The sequence below is a fragment of the Piliocolobus tephrosceles genome, chromosome 20, assembly GCF_002776525.5.
Source record: "Piliocolobus tephrosceles isolate RC106 chromosome 20, ASM277652v3, whole genome shotgun sequence".
NCBI classification, from domain to species: Eukaryota; Metazoa; Chordata; class Mammalia; order Primates; family Cercopithecidae; genus Piliocolobus; species Piliocolobus tephrosceles.
In genome coordinates, this window is record NC_045453.1 from 4,278,404 (window position 1) to 4,306,338 (window position 27,935).

The 27,935-nt window shown below is 42.0% G+C and overlaps 2 protein-coding genes and 1 pseudogene across 3 annotated transcripts; 1 reads left to right on the top strand and 2 right to left on the bottom strand.

Annotated features, from left to right (window-relative positions):
- Window positions 1–833: 833 nt before the first annotated feature.
- DEFB121 (defensin beta 121) lies at window positions 834–9,081 on the bottom strand. 2 transcript variants are annotated; one of them, XM_023220184.2, is made up of 2 exons: window positions 8,856–9,081; window positions 834–1,050 (listed from the first exon to the last, which is right to left on the bottom strand). In XM_023220184.2, the coding sequence occupies exons 1-2, from the start codon at window positions 8,875–8,877 to the stop codon at window positions 878–880; spliced, it is 195 nt and encodes a 64-aa protein (XP_023075952.1). In that variant the 5' UTR covers window positions 8,878–9,081; the 3' UTR covers window positions 834–877. The 2 variants fall into 2 exon arrangements, with proteins under 2 accessions (XP_023075952.1, XP_023075951.1); XM_023220183.2 differs by lacking the exon at window positions 8,856–9,081 and adding an exon at window positions 2,060–2,231.
- A 7,413-nt stretch (window positions 9,082–16,494) lies between these two features.
- Window positions 16,495–18,885, bottom strand: LOC111548045 (beta-defensin 122). Its single transcript, XM_023220196.1, has 2 exons — window positions 18,795–18,885; window positions 16,495–16,643 (listed from the first exon to the last, which is right to left on the bottom strand). The coding sequence occupies exons 1-2, from the start codon at window positions 18,850–18,852 to the stop codon at window positions 16,495–16,497; spliced, it is 207 nt and encodes a 68-aa protein (XP_023075964.1). The 5' UTR covers window positions 18,853–18,885.
- A 17-nt stretch (window positions 18,886–18,902) lies between these two features.
- LOC111548243 overlaps window positions 18,903–27,935 on the top strand; it is a 12,308-nt pseudogene continuing 3,275 nt past the window's right edge.

Sequence of the window (27,935 nt, forward strand, 5' to 3'; positions counted from 1 at the left end):
AAGAGGAGGCGGGTGACTCCAAGTAGAACTTTTCAACTCAGGATAAAGAATCAAGTTCTTTTAGATTAGTCAGATAAGTAGCAAGAGTTGGGGATACTTGGGATCATGGGGCTGAATGTTGTAAAATTCCTGTTGTCTCAGTTCAGGATCAGTCCTGGAAAATGATTAGCCAGTTTAATGTCCCATGGCCACAACTAGAGGGAATGCGAAGAGATGGAGCAAGGATCCACAGATGGCCTGATACCAGCACTCTCCACCATGAGGAAGACTCACAAGAGGCATTGCCCTAGAGCCCCTGAGGGGCAGAACTGTGGGTGTGATCAAGGGAAAGTTATAGCCTTTGGTGTGGGAGTGAGAGAATCCATGGGCCAAGAATGGGTTCTTGTGTTCATCATAGACTCTTGCTTGCCTCCTGGACTCCCCTGAAATACTCATAGATTGGGACCCACAGCCTGCCTCAGCCTAGACTCTAAAGCCATTGCTGTACAATACAATCACCACTAGCGACATTTAGCTACATAAATTTAAAGCTAGAGTGAATCAAATTAAAACTTCAGGTCCGCATTCACACTGGGCACATTTCAAGTGCTCAGTAGCCACATCTGGCTAGTAGCTACCATACTGAAGAATACAGATAGGAAATATTTCCATCATGGCAGAATGTTCTATTGGCAGTGCTGGTCTAGAAGAAAACAGGAATCAAGTAGATATAATGAATATTCTTTAATTCATATCCTCTGGGGCCAGCTGTGGGTCAGCAGACTAGGAGCTATTTGCAAGGTTTAGATTATTACCACCTACTGGTCCAGTCCGTTCTTCCTAGGATCCTATGATGCAGGATCCCATGATGTTGAGACTCAAGGTTGGAAGAGCAATGTCAGACTGCCGAAGTTGATTCCAGGCTTGTATTTGTGTCCGTTAATTTTGATTTTACAGGTACATACTTGGGATCCACACAGCACTTAGCCTCAGTTTTGCATAATATATAGTATACTTCACTTTTTTTACATGTTGTTCTGCACCTGCCTGACTTACCCCAACATTTCGTGACTGAAAACAAAAGGAAGAAGAGAACAGGGTCAGTTTTGAAAGAAAGCAGAAGGGTGGGAAAGGGAGGGGCTAAAGCCCAGTAGAGGAGTAGGAGGGAAATGAGGAGGTCTGTGAGGGAAGAAGCTCTTACACAGGATCCCCTAAGTTTAAGGGAGATTATAGACCACTACACTTTCTTCCTTCACTCGTGCCCCCTGTTAGAACCCCCCGAGTCTCCCCAACTCAGTGGCATGGGACCTACTGGGTAGCTTCCCCTCCTTGGCCAGCTCCTTGGGAGGGGGAAGAGGACCCCTCTCTCAAGGGTTTTATCTCCCCCATATTATAATGTACCCAGGTGCCCAGTAGCAATTAGCCACCTTTTCTCATTGTTCTTCGGTACCCCCTCTGACCATATCAATGAAAGGTGACAGGAATATTAAATAAACTCATTTGAACATCTATAAGCCTCCTAGGGCACCTATAAAACTCCCAAGAACATCATACTGCCTTCTTCACAACATCCTGGGACTTTTCTCTGGCCCCAACCAGTTAAGGGAATTAGGAACAGCTACTCTGGGGAACCTACAACCTAGGGTAACCCAGATAATTTGAGGTTGCATAAAAAAGTGGAATCAGAATCCTCAAACAATCAGAAATTTGAGAACCATTTTCCTAGAGGCAACAACAGATCAAAATTCAAATCCTTTCAAGAAATGTTTTTGAAAAAGTCCCCATTTTCTCTATACTCCATACCCAAGTCTCTCTCTTTACACTCTATTCCCTCCTCAGGTCATCATGTTTGATTTTCCAGAGCTAATCAGAGATAAGGTTGGAGTGGCCAAGTACTGGGCACTGGGAAGATCATTTAGTACCAGAGAACTCAAACTTCCCCATGACTAGAGGGACTACCTAAAGGCCTCAGTGAGCTCTACCAGGCCTTTCTCCCAGCCCAACCTGTCAGAGCCCCCAGAGTTCTCTGAACATGCATCGGGTTCCCTGACTCCCATCCCCTTCTGGAGATCCTGTTTACCTGGGGTGACCTGGGCCAGGAGCAGGGTAACAGTCAAAAGCAGAAGAAGGAGCTTCATGAATGACGAGTGATCAGGGAGGGATAGGAGGCTTCTCAACTGGTAAAACAGACAGAGGACTCCATTCTGGACCGTCCAGACTGGTATTTATTGCCCTAAGGAGCATGGCAGAGCCAAGATCAGCGAAGCAGAACGGGAACAGTCATTGAGATCAGACAGGTAGGCAAGGAAAATATCAACCACACTGAGGAGGCTGGGAGAACGGAAGGGAGGTTAACAAAGAAAAGATAGAGCCTTGCCTTTGAAGAATTTTATAGTACAGCTGGAGAACCAAGAAGTGGGAAAATAGTTTCATCACAATTTGTTTTTCATTAATGAGAAAAAAAGAGATAAGACAAAAAGGAGTGATACTTCTGTGCGCCTTGGCTTCTTCCCAGCAACAAGGGCATCTTAGAATGTCCCATATGTTGATGATTCCTTATAATACCAAATGAAGGGCAGAGCAGGGGAAAATACCTTAATAGCTGCATGGCCATCACCACTGGAAACCAGAATGTCAGAATTCATGGAGTGGAATGAGCAGGAAAGCCATAGCCCTTACTTTTAACAGTACATGTTCAATAGGAACAAGTAACACCCTCATAGGTAGCAAAAGAAAAACCATTTATTATTGTTGTGGTCTTTCTTTTTTATTTTATTTTATTTTATTTTATTTTATTTTATTTTTTTTTTTTTGAGACAGAGTCTTGTTCTGTCACCCAGGCTGGAGTGCAGTGGCACAATCATAGCTCACTGGAACCTCAAACTCCTGGTCTCAAGCAGTTCTCCTGCCCCGGCCTCACAAAGTGCTAGGATTAAAGGCATGAACCATCATGCCCAGCTTGGTCTTTCTTAAAAGAAATGGTAGATTGCCCCAGCATTTTGGGAGGCCGAGGCGGATGGATCACAACGTCAGAAGATCGAGACCATCCTGGCTCTCTACCAAAAAATACAAAAAATTAGCCAGGCGTGGTGGCAGGCCACTGTAGTCCCAGCTACTCAGGAGACTGAGGCAGGAGAATAGCTTGAATCCGGGAGGCGGAGTTTGCAGTGAACCGAGATTGTGCCACTGCACTCCCGCCTGGGTGACAGAGCGAGACTCTATCTCAAAAAAGAAAGAAAGAAATGGTGAATTGCAATCTTGGCCCTTCTTTACCCCTACCTGAATTCACACATTTGTCAAGGTCTCATCCTAAAAGAACTCTATTTCATTTCCCTTCACTTTGGCCTTGGCATGTGCTTTTCTTTGGCTAGTGATATGTGGGCAGAAGTGACAGTGTGCCAGTTGTGAGCCTATGTTTTAAGAGATGATGAATGTTTTCATTTGCCCTTCTGTGCCTCTGCTATCACTATGAGAAGAACATGCCCCAGTGGTCCAAGGAGGATGAGAGATACGTGGGGCAGAGCTACTCCGGGCGACTCTCAGATCTACAGTGAGAAATACAGCTGCCCCAGTCACTCCAGCCTCAGCAAGGCAATCTAGCCAAATATAAAGGAGTGCTGTTTTAAGCCACTGAGGTTGGGATTGGAATGTTACATAGTAATGGCTAACTTATACATAAGGCCAGCAGATAGATCAGGAAAGAGTCAAGTGCTTTTTAGGACAATAATAATAAGGTCTATCTTTCTTCTTCTTTTTTTTTTTAAGACGGAGTCTCGCGGTGTTGCCCAGGCTGGAGTGCTGTGGCACCATCCCAGCTCATTGCAACCTCTGCCCCCCGGGTTCAAGCAATCCTCCTGCCTCAGCCCCCCGAGTAGCTAGGACTACAGACACGCGCCACCACACCCAGCTCATTTTTGTATTTTTAGTAGAGACGAGGTTTCACCATGTTGGCCATGGCTGGTCTCGAACTCCTGACCTCAGGTGATCCACCCACCTCGGCCTCCCAAAGTGCTGGGATTACAGGCATGAGCCACCACACCTGGCCTAGGTCTATCATTTCAAAATGGACAGAAGCAAAGACATACCAACAAGAGGAATATCTTCTTTCTAACATGGAAGAAAACACCAAGCCAGGAGCAGAGGCTCCTGCCTGTAATCTCCACAATTCGGGAGGCTAAGGTAGGAGGATTACTTGAAGCCAAGAGTCTGAAACCAGCCTCAGCAACGTAATGAGACGCCATCTCTACCAAAAAAAAACAAACAAACAAAAAAAAGTTTTGAATAGCCGGGCATGGTGGGGCAAAGCTGTAGTCCTACCTACTAGGGAGGCTGAGGCAAGAAAATCATTTGAGCCCAAGAGGTCGAAGCTACAATGAGCTAAAATTGCACCACCACACTCCAGCCAGGGCGACAGAGACTCTGTCTCCAAAAACAAAAAAAAAAGACAAGATAAATTTTCTTGTTGTCTGAAGAAAAATTAATACTCTGGACCAGAGGTCACTAGACTTTTTCTGTAAAGCCCAGATGGTAAATACTTTAGGATTTGCAGGCCGCAGCTATCACAACTACTCAACCCTACAGTTATACGACAAAATTACCCACAGACAATATATAAGCAAATGAGTGTGGCTGTATTCCAAATAAACTTATTTATAGACACTCAAGTTTAAATTCTGTATAATTTTCACATCTCTAAATGAAATTTGATTGTTTTCAACTATATAAAAATGTACTGGCTGGGCATGGTGGCTCATGCCTGTAATTCTAGCACTTTGGGAGGCTGAGACAGGTGAATTACCTGAGGTCAGGAATTTGAGACCAGCCTGGCCAACACGGTGAAACCTCATCTCTACTAATTAGCCAGGTGTGGTGGTGAGCGACTGTAATCCCAGCAACTTGGGAGACTGAGGCAGGAGAATCGCTTGAACTTGGGAGGCGGAGGTTGCAGTGAGCTGAGATCGTGCCACTGCACTCCAGCCTGGACAACAAGAGTGAAACTCTGTCTCAAAAAAAAAAAAAAATGTACCAAGGCAAACAGATCACTTGAGGCCAGGAGTTTGAGACCAGCCTGGATGACATAGCAAGGCCCCGCCTTTATTTAAAAAAAAAATTGTTAAAAAAAAATTAAACAAAATTATTGCTGATTTTGTTGGTATCTCCACTTTGGAAAAATAGTTTAATGGTTTCTTTTAAAGTTAAACATACACTTATCACACAACCAAGCAACTCCACTTCTACATATTTATCAAAGATGAAAGTCCATGCCAAAACTTGAATTGTCATAGCAACTTTATTCACCAGCAGTGAAAACAACCCAAAAGTCCATTAATTAGTAAACAGACAAATTCTGGTATCTTCATGTAATAGAATACTATTCAGCAACAAAGAATTAACCACTGCTATGCAACATACGCATGAACCTAAAGAGCAGGCTGGGTGCGGTGGCACACGTCTGTAATCCCAGCACTTTCAGAGGCCGAGCTGGGTGGATCACCTGAGGTCATGAGTTCGAGACCAGCCTGGTCAACATGGTGAAACCCTGTCTCTACTAAAAATACAAAAATTGGCTGGGCATGGTGGCGGGCACCTGTAATCCCAGCTACTCGGTATGCTGAGGCAGGAGAATTGCTTGAACCCAGGAGGCGGAGGTTGCAGTGAGCCTGAGCCAAGATCGTGCCACTGCACTCCAGCTTGGACAACAAGAGTGAAACTCTGTCTCAAAAAATAATAACAAAAATAATAATAAACATTTTTAAAAAGCACTAGCTTGAGTGAAAAAAAGCCAGACCGAAAAGGAACATACTGAACAAGCTTATTCACATGAAACTCTAGAAAACACAAACGTAATCTACAGTGACAAAAAAACAGATCAGTAGTTGTCTGGGGCTGGTGAGAGGAAGTGGGCATTGACTGAGATGGGGCATGAGGGAACTTTCAGGGTGATGAAAATATTCTATACGCAGATGTCAAAACTCATCAAAATTGACACATTATATTTTATATAAATTATATCTCAAAAAAGTTGACTTTGAAAAAAAAACTTGTGCTAGTTTTTAAAATAAGCAACAGAATCAGATAAATAGCATAAAACCACTTAAAATATATACACATTTAATGTGGTACACATATACCATGGAATACTATGCAGCCATCAAAAAGAATGAAATCACGTCCTTTGCAGCAACATGGATGCAGCTGGAGGTCATCATCCTAAGACAACTAATGCAGAAACAGAAAACCAAATACCACATGTTCTCACTTACAAATGGGAAACAAACCTTGGGTACATGTGAACATAAAGATGGGAACAATAGACACTGGGGACTACCAGAGTCAGGAGAGGGGGAGGCAGGCAAGGGCTGAAAAACTACTTATTATATACTATGCTCACTACCTGGGTGACAAGATACATCATATGGGTTAAATTAAACATCGTAGGAGTTGCCTATGTGAGAGATGGATAGGAGTGGATTATGGGGATAAAAGTTAATAAATCAGTAAAATAAAATAAGAGAAGGGCTTTGTAGGCCGGGCGCGGTGGCTCAAGCCTGTAATCCTAGCACTTTGGGAGGCCAAGACGGGCGGATCACGAGGTCAGGAGATCGAGACCATCCTGACTAACACAGTGAAACCCCGTCTCTACTAAAAATACAAAAACTAGCCGGGCGAGGTGGCGGGCGCCTGTAGTCCCAGCTACTCGGGAGGCTGAGGCAGGAGAATGGCGTAAACCCGGGAGGCGGAGCTTGCAGTGAGCTGAGATCCGGCCACTGCACTCCAGCCTGGGCGACAGAGCGAGACTTTCCTCAAAAAAAAAAAAAAAAGAGAGAGAAGGGCTTTGTATAAGGCCGACTATGATATTAATCTGCCATAAAGACCTAGCCCTCTGTAACAGAGGACTAAAATAAAGTGCTATATTGACAAGCAGCTTACTTATAAATATCATTACTAAGGAATCAGCCCCCTGGACTGGAACCCATTTCCTCTCCTAGCAGCTGCAGAGAGGAAACCTGAGATGCCATTCAAGCAAACGGCACAACTTCCTCCACTCTTGAGAAAGGGGATTGTTTCTGGTTTGAAGGGTAGGATACTGGGCTGAGAGCCTTGAAAAACGAGAGAGAGAAGAGAGCAACTCATGGGAGCACCATCTTTACAGAAGTCTTAGTCTAGAAGGTACCTTCTTTATATATCTAAGGAACCCCCAGTGGCACAGAGTTTCACCGACACTGAATGGTTTTGAGATCTACTTCCCTTTCTTTAAAGAACTCCATCATAGCCCTCAAGTTTGTTCTTGCGAACACTGATAAGCAGAATAAGGCTGCCTAATAAAAGGATGACCTGAATCCATTATGTGCATGATTTATCAGAATTAATAGTAGTTTTTAGCAGTAGAGAAGATTCTCAAAAAGACCCTTTTCCTATCTGTCACAAAAGACTATGAGACAAAACGCTTTGATTGCTTTGCGAGCTAAAGAGGACTCCCCCCACAGTTGAACTATACACATCTACAGTTCTGCAGTGTCCACTATTCTTAGATTCTGCTTAAGATTCCACATCTTCACTTCTACTGATATCAAACCATGTTGCCAAGACTACCATTCCAAGCTCTCCAAGGAAATAATCTGATTGGCTAAACATAATCTTATTCATTATCTAATAGAGATAAACCATTTTAAAAGGATAGAAAACTGTGGAACAACCTCCCTTACTGATATCTGCAAATTTCAGCTTTTCTTTGTTGCCACACATGAAGTCATATCATATGCTCTCAATAGATGGGGTGAATGCCTTTCAGTAAAAAAAGAAAAGGAAAAAATATATATATGAACGCAGAGCAAAAAAATAAGAAAGCGATAAAGATCTGAGGAGAGAATACGTATTTTCCAAAGATTACAGAACTACAAATGAATCTGCAAATGGTCCATTAGGAAAGTTATCTGAGGATGAAGAAAGGTAGAAGGCACTCAGCAGAGAAAGGCTGGTATTGATGAGTGCATTCTGCTGTGAAGTGTCCAGGAGCCTGCAGTCCACATACTAAAGGTGTATGCAGTAACCTGAACCTGAGTCCAATTCATGTACTCAACCCCTTTAATTAGGTTTCTGCAGTGCTGTGGTCCTTAATTCAACATCATTCCCCTCTTCTTGAGCCTCACGTGGGTACCACTGCCATCTCTGGCTTAGTAGAAGATAGGGTGGTATCTGAAATTCAGAACTCTGAACCTGTTCCCTCCCTGGCCATTGACTCTTGCTTTGACTCATAAGACATAAGTGACCCTAACTGAAGAGTTTGCCCAGCATCCTTCTACTCCCTTATCAGATTTCTTCCATCCACTTCCGGTTAGTTCCTTGCTCCCAGCACTACAGCAGGGAAAGGAAATATATCTACGTATCACTTCTTTGTAATCTTTAGGGGTAGGAAGGGTTGGAGGGTAGTGGGCAAAGAAAATGAAACTTCAGGCCCAAATAAGGCTTGGAGATTTTCTGGGGTTCTATTATATTCCAACTCTCTGGCACCTGGTGCTATGTGTAACTAGCAATGGGTATGTTGGGCTTTTTTCTTTGATTTATTTGAAATGATGTTTGACAATCTATCACTAGGAGTAATATGGGGAAGTGGAAAGAACACAAGCTTTGGAGCCAGACAAATCTGGGTTCAAATCCTCACTTTGCCACATATTAGCCATGTGACTTTGAACAAATTAGTTAATGTCTCTGAACTTCAGTTTAATTATCTCTGGTATAGAGATGACACTACTGACAGCAGAGGTTTGCTGTGAAGATTAAATTAGGTGATACTTGTAAAGCTCACGGAACAGTGCCTGGCATAGACGAAAGCCTCTGATAATTGGTGGTTATTGTTATTTACTATGAATTCTCACCTTCCTTGACTTCTTGAAACATTTGGCTATTGACCTCTTTCCTCCTTGAAGCTTTACTGGCTTTTCATTGTCAACATAGTCAACGTTCAATAAAAGGGACATTAGGATTGGCAGAGCACCAGAGATCTCTCTGCTCACCGTGATTTTCAAGTTTGAAAATTTCAAAACTTTGCATCTCAAGTCTAAGACCCAGAGGGCTCACCCAGAATCGAGGCTCAAGGACAGCCCTCCTTTGTGTCCAGAGTGTATACAATGTAACTCTGTTCAGGCACTGGTGAAAGATAACAGAGGAAACGCCTGGCTTTTTATCAGAACATGTTTCCAAGCTTATTCCTTTTCCCAGCTCTCCTTGTTCCTCCAAGGATCTCTTCACTGGCCTCTTATCTTTACTGTTGCCAAATCTTTCCAGAAGCTGCTGTTTCCCTCAATCGTTCATTTGTCTTCTTGTCCAGTAACCAACCACTGCTGTCTTCATGTCAGATCAGCTTCTCATCTCTCCTCAAGGGCCTTCAACTACTCCACATCCAAAGCTACCCAGGTCATTTTAAGTTTCCTGTGAACTAAGGACTAAGGTGCTGGGAGGTGAGGCCAGAAACGTTCAAGAGGGTTTCTGTCCCTAACATGCTTACCACTTATTGAGGAAAATGGAAAACAAGTGTTTTTAAATGAGCTTCGTATCCCTCAAAAGCATACACAAGAAATAGTTTCTAAATAAATCAAATCTTGATTAAGAACCTATTACAGGCCGGGCGCGGTGGCTCAAGCCTGTAATCCCAGCACTTTGGGAGGCCGAGACGGGCGGATCACGAGGTCAGGAGATCGAGACCATCCTGGCTAACACGGTGAAACCCCGTCTCTACTAAAAAATACAAAAAAAATCTAGCCGGGTGAGGTGGTGGGCGCCTGTAGTCCCAGCTACTCGGGAGGCTGAGGCAGGAGAATGGCGGGAACCCGGGAGGCAGAGCTTGCAGTGAGCTGAGATCTGGCCACTGCACTCCAGCCTGGGTGGCAGAGCGAGACTCCATCTCAAAAAAAAAAAAAAAAAAAAAAAGAACCTATTACATACAGAGCACTCTCCTGAGCACCAGGAATTCAAAGCAGTAAGGATCCTGACCTCTTAACAGCCAGCTCTGTTAGGATAAACTAGGGTATGCCGCAGTAACCAAAAAAAGAAGAATCTTGGTAGCTTCTAAGAACAAATGTCTGTTTGTCCATTCCCCATACATGCTGCATATCCACTGAAGGCTGGCTGGAGACACTGTCCCATATCTGAGTGTGGAACCCAGGCTGACTGAGTAGCCACTCATTTGGTGCTGATCACCGTGGCAGAGGAAAAGAGAGCTCTCAAGAGTCTTCAACTGGCCAGTATACGTCCTGGCCTTGGAAGTAAAATGTAACCACTTCATAACTCGCTGGCTACAACAGTGACATGGCTCCATCCAACCACAAGGGGGCCAAAAGTACAATCCTACAATGGGCTTAGAATGCAGAAAGCCAGAATTATCAAAACAACAAAAGACAATTGTAGGCAAGGCTGTGGAGAAAATGGAACCCTTGCACACGTTGGGTGGGAATGTAAAATGGTGTGGCCACTATGGAAAATGGTATGGAGGATCTTCAAAAAATGAAAGATAGGCCGGGTGTGATGGCTCACACCTGTAATTCCAACACTTTGGGAGGCTGAGGCAGGCAGATCACCTGAGGTCAGGAGTTCAAGACCAGCCTGACCAACATGGAGAGACTCCGCCTTGACTAAAAATACAAAATTAGCCGGCCGTGGTGCCACATGCCTGTAATCCCAGCAACTCATGAGGCTGAGGCAGAAGAATTGTTTGAACCTGGGAGACGGAGGTTGCGGTGAGCTGAGATCACCCACTGCCCTCCAGCCTGGGCAACAAGAACAAAACTCCATCTCAAAAAAAAAAAAAAAAAAAGAAAGACAGAACTACTATATGACCCAGCCATTCCATTTCTGGATATATATCCAAATAAACTGAATCAGTATCTCAAAGAGATATCTGCATACCCACGTTCATTGGCATTATTGACCATAGCCAAGATATGGAAGCAAGCTAAATGTCCATTAAAAAATGAATGGATAAAAAAAAATGTGGTGTATAAACACAGCAGAATACTATTTGGCCTTTAAAAATAAGGGAATTCTGCAATATGTGATGACATGAATGAGCCTTGAGGGCATTATGCTAAGTGAAATAAACCAGTCACGGAAAGACAAATGCTGCATTATTCCAGTTACATGAGATGTCTAAAACAGTCAAACTTATATCAACAAAGAGTGGCATGATGATTGTTAGGAGCTGGGAAGTGAGGGAAATTAGGAATTACTAATCAATGAGCAGAAAGTTTCTGTTAAACAAGATGAATAAGTTCTAGAGCCCAGGTGCAGTAGCTCACACCTATAATCCCCGCACTTTGGGAGGCTGAGACAGGAGGATCCCTTGAGGCCAGGAGTTCAAACCAGCCTAAGCAACATAGCAAGACCTTGTTTCTATTAAAAATAAAAAATCAGCTGGGCATGGTGGCATGCATTTGTAGTCCCAGCTACTCAGGGACGGTGGGGAGGTGGTGCTGAGATGGGAGAGGATCTCTTGAGTCTAAAACTTGGAGGCTGCAGTGAGCCGTGATTGTGCCACTGCACTCCAGCCTGGGTGACAGAGTGAGACCCTGTCTCGAAAAATTTTTTTAAATGTTCAAAGTTTTAGAAATCTGCTGTATTACATTGTACCTAGAGTCAATAATAATGAACACAAAAAAATTGTTGAAACAGATCTCAACACATTAAGTGTTCTTACTACAATAAAACAAAATCCTTGAAAAACTCAGAAAGCCAGAATATTTGAAAAACTCAGAAAGCCAGAATATTTGAAGAACAGTCTTTTTTTATTTTTTTATTTTTTTTCCTTGGAGACAGAGTCTCGCTCTATCCCCCAGGCTGGAGTGCAGTGGTAAGATCTCAGCCCACTGTAACCTCCGCCTCCCAGGTTCAAGCGATTCTCATGCCTTAGCCTCCTGAGTAGGTGGGATCACAGACACCAGCCACCGTGCCTGGCTAATTTTTCTATTTTTATTAGAGACAGAGTTTCACAATGAACAGTTTCGCGATGAACAGTCTTAATGACTACCAAATATATCATCACAGTGGTCAGGCAGAATGGCCACATACATAAAAATACTGCAAAGTGGGCTATGTCTAATCAAAATAAAAACAGATATATTACAGTAGAACAGAGCATGGGAACAACCACCCAAGAGCCAGGGCATTCAGGGAGGGGTTCGTGGAGGACCTTCTCCTTCTCCAAGGCTTGAAGGAGAATAGGTTTCAGAGAAATGGTGGAGAAGGAGAGGGTGTAAAAGAGTACTCCAGGCAAGGGAGCAGTGTGAACTGAGGAGTGGTGGCAGGAACACTTGCAAGCCATCTGGAAATAATGAAGATACTGCCTTCCTGCAGCTGCCAGCTCCGGTACCATATAACGTGGGAACATTGCACAGAAATAAGATTTTTATAATCTTTGAATGCAAATGTAAAATACTTACACTTGGTTCTCAGGTCAAAATCAGGGAACTGAGGGAGGTTGAAAAGGCAGAGATCTGCGTCCTTCTTCCCACTTTTTTGTTTGTTTGTTCGTTTGTTTTTAGACAGAGTCTAAAGAGTGGCATGATGATTGTTAGGAGCTGGGGAGTGAGGGAAATTAGGAATTACTAATCAATGAGCGGAAAGTTTCTGTTAAACAAGATGAATAAGTTCTGGAGGCCAGGTGCAGTAGCTCACACCTGTAATCCCAGCACTTTGGGAACACGATCTCGGCTCACTGCAACCTCCACCTCCGGGGTTCAAGCAATTCTCCTGCCTCAGCCTCCCACGTATCTGGGACTACAGGTGTGCGCCACCATCCCCAGTTAATTTTTGTATTTTTAGTAGAGACGGGTTTCCACCATGTTAGGCAGGCTGGTCTCGAACACCTGACCTCAAGTGATTCACCCACTTCGGCCTCCCAAAGGCCTATTACAGGCATGAGCCACTGAGCCCAGTCTTCTTCCCACTTTAAACTGAGCAGCTCCATTTTTATCTGTTTGATACATTGAGTTTCATGTAAGTTTTTGGTTTTAAAAAGTTTTCTCCTTTAAAAATATATTTGAAAAACCTTGGTTTTGGAAACACAGAGCCATTTTTTCTTTAAGATTTTGAGCGTAGAGTCTCAGAATTCAGACCTTAGAAGTTGTTGCATCTGATATGTATGAAAAGCAAGAACACCCTCCAAACAACCCTTGCCTTCTCTCTTAAAGCTCTTCCAGCAATGGAAAAATCAATACATGTCAAGATAATGCATTCCATCACTGGACCCCTTAATTTGTAGGAGATTATATATCAATTAAGCCAGAATTTACCTTTCTGTAACATGTACCTATTATTCCTAATTCTGACCTTTAACAGTTCCAGAGAATAAGTCCAAAAACAATTCCATGTCAAATGCTTGAAGACAGCTGTCACGGTCCTATTTGGTCTTTTTTTTTTTTTCTAGGCTCATTATCCAAGTTTCCTCTCCCTACAAAGTAGAGCAGCATATTCTCTTATACTGGTGAGGCCTCTCAGTATACTCTGTTTATCTGAATCCTCTCCCTTTCTTAAAGCAGGGAGACTGATCTCAAGCAAAAACCTGAAAGGGGGTGTTTTAAGAAGGCTAAGTCCCAGTAGCTTGTGTATATAGGCCTCCCTTCACATTAGAAAATAAAGAAGAAGGCCGGGCACAGTGGCTCACACCTGTAATCCCAGCACTTTGGGAGACCAAAGCAGACAGATCACTTGAGGTCAGGAGTTCAAGACCAGCCTGGGCAACATGGTGAAACTCCGTCTGTACTAACAATGTAAAAATTAGCCAGGCGTGGTGGTGCATGCCTGTAATCTCAGGAACTCGGGATGCTGAGGCAGAAGAATTGCTTGAACCCGGGAGGTAGAGGTTGCAGTGAGCCAAGGTCATACCCTTGTACTCCAGCCTGGACAACACAGCCAGACTCTATCTCAAAAAGAAAAAAAGAAGAAAAATAAGTAATGATAAAAACTTAGAAATTAAAAGTACAAAGATGAAATTTCCAGAAATTGTAATAAAATGACAGAGATAAAATAAAAGCAGTAGAGAAAATATAAGAAAACCAGGGAATCTATCAAGGAGTCCAACATTTGAAAAATAAGCAGGACCACAAATAGGGAACATGAAAAACAAAGACCAGGAAATTATCGAAGAAATAAGTAAAGGAAGATTGTCCTAAAATTGAAAGACATGAGTTTGCAGATTGACAGGGCTCGCCGAGTGCTCAGAAAAATTGATTGCAGTAATCCTACATGAAATTTAGGCACAACAGCCAGGCGCGGTGACTCATGCTTGTAATCCCAGCACTTTGGGAGGCTGAGGCAGGCCGATCACCTGAGGTCAGGAATTCAAGATCAGCCTGGCCAACATGGTGAAACCCCGTCTCTACCAAAAATACAAAAATTAGCCAGGCATGGTGGCAGGCGCCTGTAATCCCAGCTACTCGGGAGGCTGAGGCAGGAGAATTGCTTAAATCCCAGAGAAGGAGGTTGCAGTGAGCCGAGATTGTGCCATTGCACTACAGCCTGGGCGACAAGAGCAAAACTCCGTCTCAAAAAAAGGAAAAGAATAAATTTAGGCACATCAATATGAAACGTCAAAACCCTAGAGAGAAGACCTTAAGAGCTTTCAGAGAGAAATAACAGGCCACAGACAAAGAGAAGAACCCTAATGACTTCAGATTTCTCCACAGTAAAGAGGTAGGAGGCAGGACTCAACTCTAGATAGAAGACTGGCTGAAACAGGGAAGAGCACCAAAAGCACCTTTTCATAAGACTCACCCACCAATGTCATGACAGTTTACCATTGCCACAGCAACACCCAGAAGTTACCACCCCTTTTCTAAAAATTCCTAGATAACCCATCCCTTAATTTGCATGGAATTAAAAATGGATATAAATATGACTGCAGAGGTGCCCCTGAGCTGCTACTCTCAACACACTGCCTGTGGGGTAGCCCTGTTCTGCAGGAGCCCACACGGAGCTGTAACACTGCCACCGCCTCCATAAAACTGGTTTCTTCTACCACCGCTCATTCTTGAATTCCTTCCTAAGAATTTGCCCAGCATGGGTAACACTAGATACTGGAAAAGACAATGAGGCAATGCCTTCGAAAGTCTAAAGTAAAATAATTTCCAATTTGGAGTGACCAACCAAACCACTAACCAAGTAGAAGGATAGTACATTGAAGTCATTTTCAGGAAGCTCTCAGGAGGTGCTCTGTCCAAATAAGAGTAAATCAAGAAAGATCTAGGATCCAAAAAGCAAGGCATTGGTCTCAGGAGAAAGTCGAAAATAATCCACAGGATGATACAAATAGAGATCCAGGATAACATCAGGTCACCAGGTGTAACATTAACCAGTTCAGAGTGAAGCAGGTCTGAATGCCCAAGGAGAAAAGTCTCCAGGAAGACAAAATTGATAAAATACCTAAAGGTTCTGAACCTATTCAGAGCAGATGGCAGACAGCTAAATCCTCATTTTCCATAGCAGAAATCCAATGGAAAGTGCCTAAAACTAAAAAATTAAGAAGTAACCATATAAGCATGGGGAAAGGGACACACCGGGTGAAAAGGGGTAAACTCCTTCTGTCAAGCCCTTTTATAAGCTCACCGAATCCCTTTCATGAGGGTGGAGCCCTCCTGACCCAATCACCTCCTAAAGATCATACCTCTTAATACTGTTGCATTGGGCATTGTGTTTCAACATGAATTTTGGAGGGAACAAAAACGTCCAAACCACACTAGTGACTACAGTTAACAATACTATACAGTATACTTGAGAGTTACTAAGAGAGTAGATCTTAAGTGTTTCAACACATTGTAAAAAAAAAAAATTGGTAACCATGTGAGGTGATGGATGCATTAATTAACTTGACTGTGGTAATCATTTCACAATGTATTTGCATATCAAATCATCATGTTGCATACCTTAAATATACATAATTTTTATTTATCAGTTATACCTCAATAAAACCATTTAAAATATTAAGGAATAGATGAGATTTCCTTTTTCATAAAAAAGGAAAAGCTCTGCGTGTGGTGGCTCCCGCCTATAATCCCAGCACTTCGGGAGACGGAGGCAGGAGGAAAGGTTGAGGCCAGAAGTTTGAGACCAGCGTGGGCAACAAAGCAAGACCTCATCTCTACAAAGAAAACAAAATTAGCCAGGCATTAGTCCCAGCGACTCCAGAGGCTGAGTCAGGAGGACTGCTTGAGCCCAGGAGTTCAAGACTGCTGTGATTCATGATCATGCTACTGCACTCCAGCCTGGGTGACAGACTGAGACGCCATCACTAAAACAAAAATAAATAAATAAAAAGGAAAGTATCCAAAATACCTAGCACATAGTAGGTCCAGTTTCCTCTCATGTATATACAACTTTACCCACACATTTTCTGCTTGAGCTTGATTAGGTATACTAAGAGACAAACACAGAAGTCAGCCAAAGATGTTTTAATAAAGCTCAGGAATCTACTGACATCAGAGTCAGGGCAAGTTTATCTTCATTTTTGTGGCCTCAGACTTTAAAGCACTAATTCTTTGTATGCTGTGGTAAATGTGGTTGGTCCTTGGGCTTCAAACAGCACAATTTACCACTCATGCAGAAAACATAGACCTTTTCGTTCTTCAGGCATTCGTCACGGCAGGAGCCACGAAAATTCCAACATTTTTCAATGCTGCCTATTGCAAAAAGAAAAAAGAAAGGACCTGATATCAGTTATGGGGGGAAATGGGTCCTGGATTGAGAAGACTAACAGAGGGCCAGACAGAAGAAGGGGGCTGTAGAAGAAGGAGGCATTCCCTCTAGATATCTAGGGTGGTGTTATAGTCTATCACCATATTGAAACTCAGGAAATATCCAGTGAAACCCATGAGCCCTTTCTAAAGAATCTATTAGAAAAAGAGCTGTAGACAAGCAAATGAGAGGAGCATTGATACAGAACTAAATATTAAATATAAAGATACTTGTAGAACCAAAATGAGGATTTTAATAGAGGGAATGAAGTACATAATGGCTATATGTTCTGACAATATAAATACAGTACAACATAAAAATGAGAGAATAATGGTGACAGCATATGCAGACATCTTAACTAGTTTGGGTAATCATGACATTATGGTAGCATTGATATTATTTTACTGAGACTATTGTATATGTAATGAGAGAGCAGTCAAATGAGTAATCATGGGATATTCTAATTCTATCATCCCCTGTGACCTTGAGAACCAGAATTCTCAGTATAGAAAAGAAAATACTGATGTATATAAAAGTGGATTCTGAATTTGAGTTCTGAATTTGAATTGAAAATGTCAATATGAACTCACAAGTATTTTATATTTAAATAGATAAAATAAATAAATGATTGACAGATGGATAAATAGACTGACATTTTTCCAGCTCTGGTCACTAAGAAAGTTTAGAAACAATGACTAACTAGTAGAAATTAGTATCCCTAGTACCCGTGTTGTAATCTTAAAATACTATCTCCCCGTAAACGTTTTTTTAAAAAACAGGACTTCTCGGAGATATGGTGGATTCCAGTTCTTGGGCAGTAAATTACAAGATGATCTTGAAACATTCTGTAGTACCAGATACCAAGAAAGCCATCAAAGACTGATAGGGATATATCTAAAAGACTAATGAGCCAAATTAAAGAGACTCTTATTGGCCAAGAATAGGACAATTTGTACATCGATAGCGATAATAATTGTAATAGATTGAACTCATTGCTTAGAATCATCAGTTCAAAATAAATAATATTTAAGAAAACTAATGGCTCAACCTCAGAGGCTGATAGAAAACTAATTCATTATCTCTCAAACTGATTAAGCAAAGATAAACTCAAGCATTTATCCTGGCTTCCTCTCTGAACTCTCTAAACCCCGAGGTAACCAAATAGATGAGGGAAAACACCTCTTTGATAAGGAATTCAGCTCATAAATGAAGGTTTTTCCCAATGTATCTGTATGGCTCACCCCTCACTTCCTTCGAGTCTTCATTTGAATGTCACCTTCTCAGTGAGGCATTTCCTTAATACCCCTTTCTAAGCTGCAAACTCACATCCTCTGACACTTGCTATCCCCTGCTTACCCTGCTCATTCCCTCCTCCAATAGAATCATAAGCTCCAAGAAGATGGAGATTTTGTTTGTTTGTTTGGTTGGTTGGTTGGTTGGTTGGTTGGTTGGTTGGTTGATTGATTCATTGCTCTATCTCCAGCACCTGTGCCTGGCACACAGAATCCACTCAACAATATTTACTGAATGAACGAGTTATTTAACTAAGCAATGACACGTCCACTATCCCCTAAATCCAGCTGCCATCCCGAGAAGAAGAAGGTGGCAGGATGAAAGTAGAAATGCTGAAAGACTGAACATTTTAAAGCAGAATGAGCTAATCTGAGAGGCTCTTTTAAATCAAAAAAGATGAATACAATTGTCTTCTGAAGTTGCGTACATCCCTGTGCCCTCTCACTTTTCCTACGAGCAGGATGGGAAACATTCAAACGAATTACAGAAAATTTAAAAAGCTACATTTGTTTTACATCAAATTTTCAGGGTCTTCAATGTTGATCCCCCAACCTAATTTATTATTTTAAATTGAGAAAGGAATAAACTGAAACTCATAGGCACCAAGTAGATTGCTGGGGGCATCACAGAACTTGAAAATGGTGAGTCATGCTCTAAACCAGGATCTGAAGACTCTTTCCTCTTCCTCCAGACAATTAATATTTCACATTACTCCCTGTCAGCCCATCCTCCCAGGCCCTGGTGTGCCCTGACCAAGACTCACTGTCTACTCCCAGACCCTCCCCTGAAGAGGTCTAGGTTACCTGGAGTGACTTGGAAGAAGAGCAGCAGCACAGCCAAAGTTACCAAAAAAGACTTCATGACTTCAAGTAGCCCACAGAGTAGTCTCAGCCCTGGTGAAGTGACAGGAAATGGAGGCGAGCTCAGGACTCTCCGCTGCCTCTAATCAGCTGGGAATTGTGTCACTCACACGTGCCATTAGCTGCCCACGGGTACAGCTGGCTCTAGGACAGCCTGCCTTTTTCATGCTCAGCCACCATCCCAACACCCCCGCACCCACAGTGTGGCCCCCACACCCCTGAGCTCACACACCTCCCTTTGTCCACCATCATCTTTTAGGGACCAGCAAGAATAAATCATACAACACCCAGAAGGATACTTTTTAAAATATATGTCAGCCCTTGTTATAACCCAGGTTAAAAATCCTCCAAGACTCCACATCACAACTAGAAAAAAAAAATCCACAGTCTTTACTATGCCCTACAAAGCCCCATATTCTCTGGTTTAGAAATCCACCATTATCATGGTTCTAATGTAAATTAAGCAAGCTCCTTTTTTCAAGTGCAATTCCCAGTTTGAGAGCTGAGGAGTAAAGAAGAAAGGACGATCATTCGTATCTTAGGGAGAATGTGTCTATTGGATTATTTCCTATCTAAGAGAGGAAGCCCCAGTGCCTAAAATCCTCAGTTTCAGGAAGCATTTTGGCATGGAGGATGAGAGAGGACAAGCTGAAATATTCAGCTCCTTGTCCTGGCTGTGCCAGTTAGTGGCTGTGTGACCGTGGGAGAGTCACTTCCCCTCTCTGGGCTTTAATCTCATCAATGAGCAGATTGGAGCAGATGGGTTGTAGGGATCAACTCAATCCTTATATACTATGGTTCTTTGGGTGCTGAAAAGGCACGAAAAATGGAATGCCTAGAACACTAGGTTTTCCTCCCCAACCTAGGCAACACTCATTGGGTTTACAACTTAAGATTCTCAGGGCTGCCCTCATCAGACTCCAATTCTCTTTACACACTGGGATCAGAGGCCTCTTCCCCTGATACCTACATCCAATATGCTATATGGTCCTTGCAAAACACAGCCCTTCTTTGGACCTGCTTCTTGTGTAGTCAAAGCACTAAACTTTGCTCTGGTTATCATAAAATCTTAATATTCTCCCTAGAGCCCTTCGAGGGCATCACACCAGGCTGTTTTAGACATGAGATCCATTAGATACTGATGAAAGAGCAGGGAAGACCTTGTTCTGTCTGTGTACCTCTGGCACATCTCAGACATCACAACCTGTTCATGGTGGACCAAAACTCCTTAGGCATCAAAGGGCCAAATCTCATCAGGAATTAAAAACAATAACAACAAATTAAAGTGACATCAAGCTGTCATTCTTCACCTATCAAATTGACAAGAAGATCTTTTTTATAATGATAATCCCAGAGTTTCATAGGATCAAGGACCTAGTTTCTCAACAAATGGCTATCTTTGTCTTTTCACTTTTGCCCAGAATACAATGTCCAGAAAAAACGGTAGGGCTCATCTGTGGGATCCTGAATAGGAAACCTCAGGACACCACAGGAAGAGTCTCAGGAGCTGGCTCTCCCATGTCTGTGGCAAAGGCCAGCCTACCTATCAGTGAGTCATTTGGGTTTATTGTCATCTTTGGTGCTACAGGGGCTGTCACGCCTTCCCCCAGTTCATGTGTGGCCACTGACAGATCCTACCTTTGACAACACCAGCACCTTCAACTAGGATGTGGTGGAGACCCAGATAAAGGTACCCCAGCCTGGATATGCTTCTGGACAAAGTGTAGATGGTCCCTCAGTGCCATTCCCATCGGTAGCCCAGAATCTCTCCTTCCAGTTGGTTTCATAGAATCTTGACGCTGTCCAGACCACAAAGATATTCAGCCTTAGGGGTTTCTGTGTTGTCCAGAGCATGGTAGGGGCCTGCTTTGTAGCATCAGTCAACATTAACTCTTAATGTATCTTTTTCCAGTATTTATTCAAAACTTTAAAGATGCAACAGAAATGCCTTCTTCCCAATGACTTATTTGACTGTAGTTGGAGATGGGGTTAGATGGGATGGGACACCCAATACATTTTGTTTCTTTTTCATTGCTCAGAGGTAAACTCAGTGTCCAAAAAGAGGCAAGAGAATGCATTAAGAATCTGCCTGCCTAAATAGCCTATGGTAGAGTTTTCTTCCTCAGAAAGAGGGAAAGAGCAAGGGTATAGGTGTTTCTATTTGAACAGAAACGACGACACTCTTGTTCATTGCATCGTGAGCATCTAAAGATATACTAATGCCTTTGTCATAACAAATTTGTTACCATGAAGTGTTAGTTTCCTAACACTGCCATAACAAAGTACACTTGCCATAATAAACTTAGTGGCTTAAAGTAATTTAAAAAAAAATTATCTCACAGTTCTGGAGGTCAGAAGTCCAAAAGCAAAGTGTTGGCAGTGTTGCTTCCTCTTTAGGGCACAGAGGGAAAAACTGTTCCATGCTTCTCTCCTAGTCCATGGTGATTGCTAATGATCATTGGCTTGTAGCGGCGTAACTCCAGTCTCTGCCTCTGTGGTCATACAGCATTCTCCCTGTGTGTCTCTGTCCAAATTTTTCTTTTTTTTTTCCTTTTTTTTGAGACAGGGTCTCACTCTGATGCCCAGGCTGTAGTGCGGAGGTGAGATCTCAGCCTACTGCAACCTCCACCTCCAGAGTTCAAACAATTCTCCTGTCTCAGCCTCCCAAGTAGCTGGGATTACAGGCACCTGCCACCACACCCGGCTAATTTTTGTATTTTTAGTAGAGATGGGTGTCTTGTTTTTCTAAGACCAGCCCAGAGCGAGCACAAAAGAACCAGCGGGTAGGCAAGTGTAGGAGCAAAACTGCACAGTTTATTTTGGTAACCTAAGGTGTGCGGGAGAAGTCTGTCGGCCTCCGGCAAAGGAGGCCGGCAGAGTCCCCCCGCGGTGGGGCTCTGGGACAGACTTCCCACAGTCCCGACATCCCGACAGGAGTGGGGCTGCAAGAAGGCCGCTGGGGCTGTGAGAAGGCTGCCGAGGCTGTGAGAAGGCCGCGTGGCTCAATGGCGGAGAGCGGCTTTTCTAGGAGTGGGAGGGCAATAGGTGGGGCATGGGCGTGTCAGGGGCGTTCCCCAGGTGCCACCAGGTAAATCTTGGTCTCTTCAGATTGACGTCACTTGGCGCATGCCCAGTTGGTCTGCACCCTCCCGGGCGCCGGCTGCCTTTTCCCGCACGCGAAGAGTTGGTGGTTAAGAAGAACCCAGAAGTGCACCATCTTGCTTCCGTTCCTCCAAACAATGGGGTTTCAGGCTGTTGGCCAGGCTGGTCTCAGACTCCTGACCTCAAATGATCTACCCGTCTGGGCCTCCCAAAGTGCTGGGATTACAGGCGTGAGCCACTACGCCCGGCTGAAATTTCTTTTATCTTATAAGGACACCAGCCACTGGATTAGAGCTTCACCCTTATCCAGCATGACTTCATCTTAACTTCACTACATTTGCAAATATCCTATTTCCAGATAAGTCACATTCACAGGCACTTGGTGTTAGGACTAGAACATATATTTTGGGAAAGACACAATTCAACCCACAACAGATTTTTTTTTTTATTCTTATTATGAGTGAAACTGAAATGTTTTCATATGTTTAACGCCCTTTTTTACCTTTTTTTGTGGACTGTCTATTCGTATTTTTGTCTGTGTTTAAATAATTTTTAGTAATATCTTCCTCTTCATTTTATTTTTTGTTTCCTGTTTCTAGAATTCTTATTTTTCAGATACTGGGCTCTCTGGACTGATTCTCTAATTTTATATATTTTCTCTCCTGATTTCCATCCATTTGGCTTTTTTCCTCTAGCTTCTCAAAAATTTTTATCAAATTTGTCTTCCAGCTTTTCTATTAATCTTTATTTTCCATGTTCTGCCATTATATTTTTTATTTCTAAGAGTTCTTATTTATTCCCAAACTTTTCCTTTTTATAGTATCCTATTCTTGTTTCATGGTTGTAGTAGCATGTCTAATTTCTCTTGAGGCTTTTAATAATGTTTTCCTCTCTGCATAATCTATTTCCTGTAACTTTTTGTTGATTGGATGGTTGATCTGTTTTACATAAGATGTTTGCCTCTCATCAATGATCATATGGCTAATGATACTTAATTATGTACTTATATATAAAAGTGGGCCACGGCAAAGCTTATTAGAAACTCAATGAATGATTTTGTTCTGTTTGGGTTTGGTATCTAATTTTCATAATAGATACTTTAATGGCAATATTTGTGGTTCCTTTGTTTGTTTTGTTTTGCTTTGCTTTTTGAGACAGAGTCTCACTCTGTCACCCAGGCTGGAGTGCAGTGGTGCAATCTTGGCTCACTGCAACCTCCATCTCCCAGGTTCAAGTGATTCTCCTGCCTCAGCCTCTTGAGTAGCTGAAACTATAGTTGTCCGCCATTATGCCCGGCTAATTTTTGTATTTTTAGTAGAGACAGAGTTTTGCCATTGTGGCCAGGCTGGTCTTGAACTCCTTGCCTCAAGTAATCTGCTGGCCTCAGCCTCCCAAAATGCTGGAATTACAGGCATAAGCCACTGCACCTGGCCGATATTTGTTAATTTTTAAGAATGAGAGATTAAAATGCTGATTAAGCACATGAATGGGGCTTACCAATTGTGACATTAACAGTAAAGTGATTTGACTGGGTCATTTAGTGGAGAAATGCCGGTGTCAGTTTTTTTAGGATCTTTTCTACTTCTCTACTAATCTCCTGCTGGGAATTCTGAGAGTTAAGTGGAGAATGAAGCCTGGGGGCTAAATAGTTTCTCAGCAACCAATACACATGCTTCAGCTAATCCTCCAATTTTCTGCTTACTAAGTTTGTCTTCAGTTATGCTTGGAATCCCCAGGTTCAGAGGGCCTCTGTTTCACCCTTGCTATAGAAAGGCTTGAAGTCTTTTTTTCAGGATTGGGGTAGTATAGTATTATAAGTACAGAGTGATGGCTGGCTGCATGAAAAGGAGAAGGAATAGAGTATCTAAGGATTTGATTCTTAAATACTATTTCAACCAAACCTCCTTATTTTAACTCCTCCACATTTCCCCCTATTTCTAGATGTTTATGGTGCCATGAAATTCTGAGCTCTTATTTATTTTGTGGTTTAAATTGGGTTGGTCCTTTGTTTTCCCCACTTCCAGCTTTAAATCAGTTTTCTTTAGACTGCTTACTCATTTCCAGCTCATCCAGCTGCCTTCTAGCTTCTAAATTGTTGTGTCCTCTATTATCTCCTCATGTTTATTGGTTTATGACTTTTAAAAAAATGTTGCTATAGTTGCTGTCGCTTAAGTGAGGTTTGGGGAGTGAATAACTAAAAATATTGTATTCAATCCACTGTTTTTACCCAAAAGTCAATGGTATGCTTTTACAAATTATATTTTATTTTAATTTCTGATGTTTAAAAATGCTATTAGCCAGGCGCGGTGGCTCATGCCTGTAATCCCAGCACTTTGGGAGGCTGAGGCGGGTGGATCACCAGGTCAGGAGATCGAGACCATCCTGGCTAACACGATGAAATCCCATCTCTACTAAAAATACAAAAGAAAATTAGCCGGGCATGGTGGCAGGCGCCTGTATTCCCAGCTACTCAGGAGGCTGAGGCAGGAGAATGGCATGAACCCAGGAGGCAGAGCTGGCAGTGAGCCGAATCATGCCACTGCACTCCAGCCTGGGAGACAGAGTGAGACTCCATCTCAAATAAATACATAAATAAATAAATACATAAATAAATAAATAAAGCTATTAACGACTGAACCCAGTGGCTCATGCCTGTAATCCCAGTACTTTGGGAGGCCAAGGCAAGTGGATCACCTGAGGTCAGGAGTTCGAGATCATCCTGGCCAACATGGTGAAACCTTGTCTCTACTAAAAATACAAAAATTAGCCGGGCGTGGTGGTGGTGGGCACCTGTAATCCCAGCTATTCAGGAGGCTGAGGCAGGAGAATCACTTGAACCTGGGAGGCAGAGGTTGCAGTCAGCCGAGATCACACCACTGCACTCCAGCCTAGTCGACAGAGCAGAATTCTGTCTCAAGAAAAATTAAACTAAACTAAATTAAAATTTTAAATGCTATTAACATTGTTTTTTATTTTTAACCAGAAAGTGTTAATTTGGCAAATTATATTAACTGATTTTCTAATTTTAAATCCAACTTGCATTCCTAGAATAAACCCAACTTAGTCACAAAGCACCAACATGTTACATATTTCTGGACTTGCTGTGCCAGTGTTCCATCTAAGATTTCCATATCTATGTTTCTAAGAGAGATTGGCTTTCCTAATTCTGTACTCACCAGGTTTTAGTCAAGTTATGCTGGCCTCATAAAATGAGTGGGCAAATACTCCTTTTCTTTTTTTTCTTTTAAAGCATTATTTATGCAAATGTATGTTATTGTTTTAAACAGAATAAAATAAGAGGCAGAAAATATTTGCATATAATGAATCCTAGCTTATAAATGTAGTTTTTTAGTGGTGATGTCTCTAATCATCATTCGGGGATTTTTTTTTTTTTTTTTCACTATGTCTTGAGCACTGATATTGGAGAAGACCACATCCGGCAAAAATTGTATACCAGTGTCTCAAACCACTGGAAGGACCAGGAGGGCAAATATGATTTTTCTTAGGGGAAATACTCCTTTTCATCTTTTCTGGGAAAATTTGTGTGAACTGTAATTTTTGTTATTATTATTTATTATTTGTCCCATGAATGTTTGGTAGAACTTGTGGGTAAGCTATCTGGGACTGGGACTTTCACTCTTGACCAAGATGGAGTGACAGGGGCTATATTGATCTTTCCACCTGAAACAACTAAACAATCAGGCAGAAAACATAAATTGATACTTTCTAAAACATTAGACATTGAGGAATGGAGGACAGTGTTTCTTGAGAGAAACTTCAGACCATAAAACAGGAAGACAAGAGGCAGAAAAAGTAACGTTTTCGTGTTTCTTTTTTTCTCCTTTCTTGATCTCATATTTGAAATTTTTTTCTCATTCCACTTTTCCCTTCTGCTATTTTAAAAGTTATGCCTTCTATTTATATATCTAATGGTATGTTTTTCAAATCATTTTGACCATGACACAATATATTTTACATAGTGATCAAGGTATGTATGATGATACATATAATGACATAGAAATCATAATATATATTAGATATACATATATTGAATTATTATTGAATTCAATTATTGATTGATTGAATCAAAACTTCTATGAGACAGTAGTTGCTTTTACTGAAAGCAATATCCTCTTGTCTATTTTATCCTACTCTATCCTGTTTATCACTTTCTAAAATGATTTCATAACTGCTATGAAAAGACTCTAGGAGTCTTTCCCCTTATCCCTGCCTCCTGTTACTTACACATTTGAGATCTCCTTCCCTTGAGTGTAGGTAGGACCTGTGACTTGCTGTTAACCAACAGAATACAGGTGGTAAAGGTGATGGAATGTAATATCTGTGATTACATTGCATAAGATTATAATCTATCTTGCTAGAAGTCCCTCTCCCTTGCTGACTTTGATGAAGCAAGCGACCGTGTTAGGGAGGCACACATGACAAGAAACGGAGGACACTCCCAGCCAACATCTGGCAAGAAACTGAGACCCTGGGTCTTACAACCTATAATGACTTGCAGGCTGCCAACAACCACATGAGCATAGAAACATATCCTTCCCCAGTTGAGTCTCAGATGAGATTGTAGCCCTCAACAACACCTTGACTGCAGTCTTGTGAGACCCTAAAATAGAAGACTTGGCTAACTGGGTGACTCCTGACTCACAGAAACTGTGAAATAATAAATATATGTTATTTTAAGTTGCTACACTTATGAAAATTTAGAATAATACAATGATTCTTTAATTGGTTGTCACTCCCCATTTGTTTAAAAAAAAAAGCTCTCTTTATGGGTATGTTAAATACTTTAGCACACATAATTAACTTGCCATTGTTTAAAGTTAATGACTTGAAATGGGCTGAGTAATATGTCTGAGTAAGTTTCTAATGTACCTAACCTCCCACAGATAACAACTATAAACTCTCAATCAAATACAAAACGAATTACTTGAAGGAACTGTTCACAGAACAAAAGCAGACAGATTCGGAAAGGGAGCTGACACTTGAAAGGAGGTAGCATGGAGTAAGTCTGCCACTTTTTTCAGCTTTTAGTCTCAGAGCAGGCCACAGTTGGCACCATATAAGACAGCTAAAACTCACAGAAAACCTTCAGTCTTTATGGCCTAAAAAACAGAGGACAGAGTTTGAAACCACCACAGACATTGCAAAGTAAGGGGGGAATCCCAAAAAGAGTCAGAGAAAGGGAACCACAATTTCTGTGTATAAAGTTTGACCAAATCTCTGGCTGACCCCTGAATCTCATAAACACAGAGCAGACCTTATGCAGTCCAGCTAAGAATAAAAGACCCGAACTAAGGTTTGAGCTGCTACCCAAGAGACAGAGTTTGCAGTTGCAGTCCAACCAAATTAACTGAATGCCAAAAATGTCAGCATTCTTTGAGGAAATATGAGAGAATTCAAAGTTTCCATAACGTGACTTTCATAATATCTAAGTTACAATCCAAAATTACTCAGTATACAAAGAAAGAGAAAAAGGTGACCCATTCTCAAGAGAAAAGCAACCAAGATCAACCTCAAGATGACTCAAAGGTTAGAATTAGCAGACCAGGATTTTAAAATAGCTATTATAACCTTGCTGTTTGACATAAATAAAAACATGTTCACAGTGAATCTCAGCATAGAAACAAACTATTTTAAAAACAGGCCAGAGCGGTGGTTCATGCCTGTGATCCCAGCACTTTGGGAGGCTGAGGTCAAGAGTTCAAGACCAGCCTTCCAACATAGCAAAACTGCATCTCTACTAAAAATACAAAAATTAGCTGGGCATGGTGGCTTACTCCTATAATCCCAGCTACTCAGGAGGCTGAGGCAGGAGAATTGCTTGAACCTAGGAGGCGGAGGTTGCAGAGAGCCCAGATGGTGCCACTGCACTCCAGCCTGGGCAAGAAGAGCGAAACTCTATCGAGAGAGAGAGAAGAAAGAAAAGAAAAGAAAAGAAAAGAAAAGAAAAGAAAAGAAAAGAAA